The 6,000-nt window shown below is 44.4% G+C and overlaps 1 protein-coding gene across 6 annotated transcripts in view; it reads left to right on the top strand.

The window, feature by feature from the left end:
- Nucleotides 1–221: 221 nt before the first annotated feature.
- The window catches only part of OPHN1 (oligophrenin 1), a 615,628-nt gene continuing 609,849 nt past the window's right edge, over nt 222–6,000 (top strand). For 2 of the 6 annotated variants that reach the window (XM_073799244.1, XM_033848985.2), the window contains exons 1-2: nt 494–900; nt 1,042–1,199. In XM_073799244.1, the coding sequence (XP_073655345.1) occupies nt 1,046–1,199 (154 nt within the window). In that variant the 5' untranslated portion in view covers nt 494–900; nt 1,042–1,045. The other 4 variants (XM_073799243.1, XM_073799242.1, XM_073799241.1 and 1 more) reach the window with 4 other exon arrangements.

The raw sequence follows: 6,000 nt of genomic DNA, 5'->3' as shown, positions 1-6,000 counted from the left end.
CTCCAGTTTTGGAAGCTTTCCAGGTAGACTCTAGTGCGGTGCACCTGCCCCTTGAGGCTGGGCCGGGACAGCTATTAGCTGGGGAGGGCTGGGAATGCCTTTCGGCGAGAGCCACCGCCCTGGCGGGGTGGTGAGGAGATCGCAGGGAGGAGTCACCGGGCGTGAAACGGAAAGACTACATCTCCCAGGCCGCCACGCTTTCCAGCTGGAGTCTAGGGCGCTGACTGCTCCCCAGTTTCCGTAGGGAAGCGTCGGGCTACTGCAGCTATTGTGCGTCGCGCTGTTGCCCTCCTCTTCCCGCTTGGGCGTCTTTGGAGGAAGGCTACGTTTCATTGCCGCCCCGTCTTAACCCTTCCGGAGCTTAACAGGACAGCAGGCCGGCTCCCTTGGCCCAGGAAGAATTTTGGGAGACGGAGGACTCTGGTAACGAGACCCTAGGGTGCAAGTAAGATACAGCTGAAGGAACCCAAGTCCCCAGGCTCGGTACGAGGGCTTCACCGGGGCAGGGCGGAAGCGCTGGCTTTAAGAAGGGGGAGGGGACAGTGCAATTAGGGTTGCCCGCGGAGTTCGGCAAAGGAAATCTTCAGCTGGCTCCGCCGCTGGGAGCAAGTAGAGGCACCTCCCACCCCCGGCGCTCACCCCCGCCCACACCCTGGGCGGGCTGAAGTGTCACGTTTACAATTGCTCAGGAAGGATCCGGCCGGTCTCCGGAGGAGAGCTGAGCTGCAGTTTCTGTCGCCTGTCAGGGGGGCGATGACTAGGGGGCCAGCTGCTTGCTAGGGAGCACCCCGCCGGGATCCGACTGCGTTAGTTAGCTCTCCCAGTCACCTGAAGCAATCGCCAGGCCGCCCGTTTCCGGTACAGACAAGCCAGCTGTCCCCAGGAATCTCATCTGAACAGGTACCTGTCCTCCAAAGGGAGGGAGGCTACAGCTTCCTGAGCGGGTCCTGCACTCTGCGCACCTCATCTTCTCCCTGTACTGTGCCACTGATGCTCTTGGTCTTTGTGTCTTTCCTCTCTCCTTCCAATCCCCGCCATCAGAACCATGGGGCACCCCCCGCTGGAGTTCAGCGACTGCTACCTGGACAGCCCTGATTTCCGCGAGAGGCTCAAGTGTTATGAGCAGGAACTGGAGAGGACCAATAAATTCATCAAAGACGTGATCAAAGACGGCAACGCGCTTATCAGCGCAATGAGAAGTAAGTGGAAGGCTTCGATGAGCAGTTTCCTCGAGCCAGTGGCTCTGGCCTTTGAGCTCTTCCACACCACGGGGAAAGTGGGGATTTAGGGTGATTCTCAGCCCAGGTGTCTGAGGCGAATGGGTTTCCGGACACTTTGGAGTGGGGTCAGTAGAAGTGGAAGGTGGTGGCTGCAACTAGAATTGGGGCTTTTCCCTTTAGTGTCCTTGGCTTTATAAGACAGGATCTGTAGCTGTCCCAGGGACCGTCTTGTTCTGCAACTATCCTTTCTTGTCAGACTGTTGTTCCGAAGGGACAGTCTGCTTGTTCTGTCGGACATGTTTCTACCCATGTATGAGGCAAAGGGACATCCAAGCTGACTGAGGAACTGCCCTAGGACCTCCTAGAGAATTGGGAATTCAGGCCAGCAGCTTGAGTCAGGGTTTTGTTCCTGCCTGGCCTCTGGTTGCTATAGGTAAGTATGGGGGCAGTAATAAAAAAATTTCAGATGGCAAGTTATTTTCTAAGGAAAGCACCTTTGCCCCAGTGATTTCTTTCTTTAAGTTACTGAGTTATGGTTTTGGTCAAGGTCTGTGTAAGTTCAGAATTATTAAATGACCTCACATGCCACTGAATTCTCCTCGAGGGTGGAACAAAGACCTGCCTAGTCCCTGGCAGGAGGAACCCGGCCCCCTGGGAGCATAGTAGAGAGCTCAGGTTGGGAGTTATCTGGCTGAAGGAACCTCACCTAGCTTGGCTTTCCCAGTGGTCACGGTTAACAGCTGTGGGACCCTCCCCTGCTTCCCCACTGTGTATGGAGTTTTTATTTCTGCTAGTTGGCAGAAGGCTTGGAGTAGGAGAAAGAATAATAAACATCCCCAACAAGAGTGCAGGCAAACCAATCCATTGTGCCAAAGAATATACCCAGAAGAATGGAGGTTAGTGAATGGGTTTATATAATTCATTTTTTCTCTTCTTGGTTGAAAGATGTTTATGAAAAATAAAGTCAAAGTCACTGGCAAATATATTCTGTATGCCTATAACTTTTTTCTGAGTGGATTTATCCCACAAATACTGTGTCTGGTCCAGCGTGGGGACCTTAAGGCAAATGCAGCCAACCAAGAGCAGGGAGAAAGGCTTGGGAGCCGCAGCGCAGGGGTATTTGTTGTGCAGCTCTCCTGATTTGCCCCTTGGAGTCTGTGCTTTCCCTGCATATGTTGTCTGCCCACTTTGGTCAGAATAGAAGTTTTCCAAGTTCCTGCTGGTTGTTTGACTGAATTCGATCATATAATGGTTTGTCCTATTGCAGTCTGAACAAGAGTTAACTCTTGGCAGCACCTTAAAGATGGGGTATTTGAAATGCTGATCCTTAGAAACTTTAGGCCAGGCTTTAGGGTGTGTTGCCACTTAATAGAGTTCATTGAGAGGTTAAAGATATGCAGGTTGTGCCACAAAAGTACTTAGAAAGGTAGGGGTTCCTGAAAGGAAAGGGGGAATGTTTGGATTTTCTTTTTATTTACTTGTTTCAGTAAACTGCTTGGTGCAGTATTCATAGTCAAATGAAGCTCATCTAAGCCCCTGGAAGGGACTGGCTTTGTGAAGTTTAGGGTAAGCTGAAAGTGTTTGTGCTAAAAAATGATCAGCTGAGGAGTATCAGAGAGATTAAAATTCTTAAGAGAAAATAAACAGTTCAGTAAAATGTTTGAGGAAGGGCAAAAGTTTTCTAAGTGAGGGGCAAGTTGCGGTTTTTATTCTTTCCTTTTCTGAGATTAAATGTGGTAAGAGTCAACAATTATGCAGGCTTAAACCTTTGCGTATGGGCAAAAGATCCAAGAGTTATTTTGGTTCAGGGGGCTTCTTGATATTTATGGTGGTTTTGCCTTTCTGAGTATATATAGAAAGCCCAAAATAGGACAGTTAGGAAATAAAACCCAGCAGCTAACCCACACTCCATTTCTTTCCTTTAAGTTGCATGATTCTAAAAATGTGATTAGCTAGAGGCAAAGGTGGGATGTTTCCCACTGTCTTGACCACAGTAATGTTTATACTCCCACTCTGTTTCCTCACACTGGGCTAGCTGGGCGACTTTTTGAGAGTGAGGTAGACGCAAAACAAAGGTATACTCTTGCTTTGTGTGGAGGAAAAAGGAAGAGAGAACACTGGAAGTGGATTTAGAAGACCTGGGCTACAATCTTGGCTTCACCATTTTGGGATAAGAAGGCACAAATCATTTACTTCATATATAAAATGGGGGTAATTATACGCACCTCACAGAGTTGCTTTGAGGCTCAAAGGAGTTAATGGATTATGAAAGTATTTTGTAAATGGAAACGGCTAAATATTGTAAGTTGTTGATAATACATCTTCAGGTTAATAATATATCTGCTGGTGAATGTGTACTTTTCGGTAGATTTCTAAAGGAAAATACATAAGCAGAAGTAATTGGAAACATATTTTTTGCTGTCATCTTGTTGGAAAATGTCATTCCCTACATTGGTGTGTCTCAGCAATTAATTTTGTATACATGTGTGTGGATTCATTTTGTCATTTGGAGTCTGGCATTAAAAGTAAAGAAGAATTATTGGCACCTTTTTATTTAACTTATTAAATTGACCGTCAAATCAACTGGCTAGTGTTTCTAGGAACCAGTGAAACCTAGTGCATCATGCCACAAAAACCAGCTGCAGTTTTTGTTAAAGTTGTTAAGCTAGTTGGAACTTGATTTCGTGCTTGTGTCTGATTTTGTACAGAGCTCTAGATAAGGTTTTAGTCACAACTGTGTATGATGATTAATTTATAAATATAGGTCCTGTTTGGATATTCACATTTTCTTAGATAGATTTGTGCTTAGAGGTAATTGATGTTATGAATGTTCAATATGTCTTCCTTGGGAAAGTGATTCATTCCCTCCCCCCTTAAATGTGATCTATTCATAATTGTTGGAGTACAAAATGGTGATTATAACTTAAGCCAGTGAAAAATAAAAACACTGGCACTCTTAAAGGTGAATATACTGCACACTTTTCTGTTTGTTCTTTGTTTTTATATAGGCAGCTTTGGTCCCTAGTGTTGTTTGAATATTTTCTACGCACTTAGGCTAGGTATTATTTAGAACAAGTGATATAGCCTCTGCTTAGAACACATATCATTCATTCTGTAAATACTCGTGCACATACTAAATTCAAGCCATTGTTCTCAGGGCTGTCACAGATGTGACAGAGTAAGTCACAGATGGGATCCTGCCCTCAAGGAGGTCCCAGACTAGTAGGGGAGGTAAGATATATGTAGAGATCACCATCATATAAGGGAGTAGATATGGATCAGAGCCATAGAGTGAGACAGGTGGACCCCATGGTATGCGACATTAGAGGGAGAGGTCATTTCCCTGTGGAAGGACAAGGAAAAGCAAAGGAGGAAGTAGCATTGTAATTGGACAGAATTAATAACACTTGTCACTTGTTTAGTTGTTCCTATATGCCAGGAATTAAAATCTTGTAAGAGCCTTATGAGGCAAGGATTATTATTCCCACTTTATATATGAAAAAACTGAAGTTCAGAGGCATTAAGTAACTTTCTCAACTGATAAGGGCAAGAGTGAATTAGAGCTCAGACCTTACTCTAAAAGCCCTGCTTATTTTACTGCATTGCACTGTATTCAGGACAGGGCATTTAATGTAGTAGGAATGACATAGAGAATGTAAAAGGATAGCAAATAATTCAAGTCATCTGGAATATATGGTGCAGGAAGAGAAGTTTGGGAGATAAGGTTGGAATGGAAGTTTGAGGTCTTGACTGTGCAGGACCTGTTAAGTACTTCAGACTTTTCTTTATAGGCAGGGAGTATTAAAAACATTTTTGGTAGGAGAGAGACATGGTCTGAGCTGTGTTTTAGGAAGATTCATCTGAGAGTGATGTGTAAGATGTTCCAATTCTAAACAAATATTTGTGACTTTTTCGCAGTTTATTAGGAACTTTAAATTTTCTTTGATATAGCTCAGGGGTTAGCAGACCTCTTCTGTAAAGGGCAATATTTTAGGCTTTGAGGGCCATTCAGTCTCTGTGGCAATTATTTAACTGCCATTGTTGTGAGAAAGCAGCCATAGGTAATATGTACATGAAACGAGAGTGGCTGTGTTCTAATAAAACTTTATTTATTGACATTGAAAAGTGAATTTCACATAATTTTCACGTCACAGAAATAGTGTTCTTCCTTTGAATTTTTCAACTGTTTATAAATATAAAAACCATTCTCAGCTCACCTGGGGCGGTGGCATACAGAAATGGCCGTGGGCTGGGTTTGATTCATTGGTTGTAGTTTGCAGACCTCTGATACGAGTAGTTAACCTAAATGGATTTTTTTATTGGTAAGGCAGTGAATATAGTTATTGCTAAAACATAATGCCATATTTCACATTTTCCATCAACTAATTTTACTTTGGTGTGCTGCTACTTATGCCTGTTCTGCATTCAGGGTTTGCAGGCCCAAATGCTGTCAGTGGCCAAGGAGAAAACAGAAAAGCATGAAGCTATTGGAAGTGGGTTAATAGGGCTGGAGTGATTGGGGTAAAATACAGCAGCCTCATCCCTGTAAAAAAGCCTTCGCTTTCTTTAAAAATGTGATAGCTAAATGAAATATGTTTACAGCCTGGATTCAATCAGGTTGCAACTCCTGAGCTAGATGATCTACTTCTAACAGTCTAGGAGTCTTGGATTCTAATGGGCTAGGAAAATGGAAGGTGATAGTCTCCAGACAGAGATTTCTCTGGGGAAACACACTAGATGCTGCAAATGAACAGAGGCAGAATGATGGTGTAGTGGGAAA

Source organism: Tursiops truncatus, chromosome X (genome assembly GCF_011762595.2).
Source record: "Tursiops truncatus isolate mTurTru1 chromosome X, mTurTru1.mat.Y, whole genome shotgun sequence".
NCBI classification, from domain to species: Eukaryota; Metazoa; Chordata; class Mammalia; order Artiodactyla; family Delphinidae; genus Tursiops; species Tursiops truncatus.
This window is presented reverse-complemented; position numbering and strand designations above follow the sequence as displayed.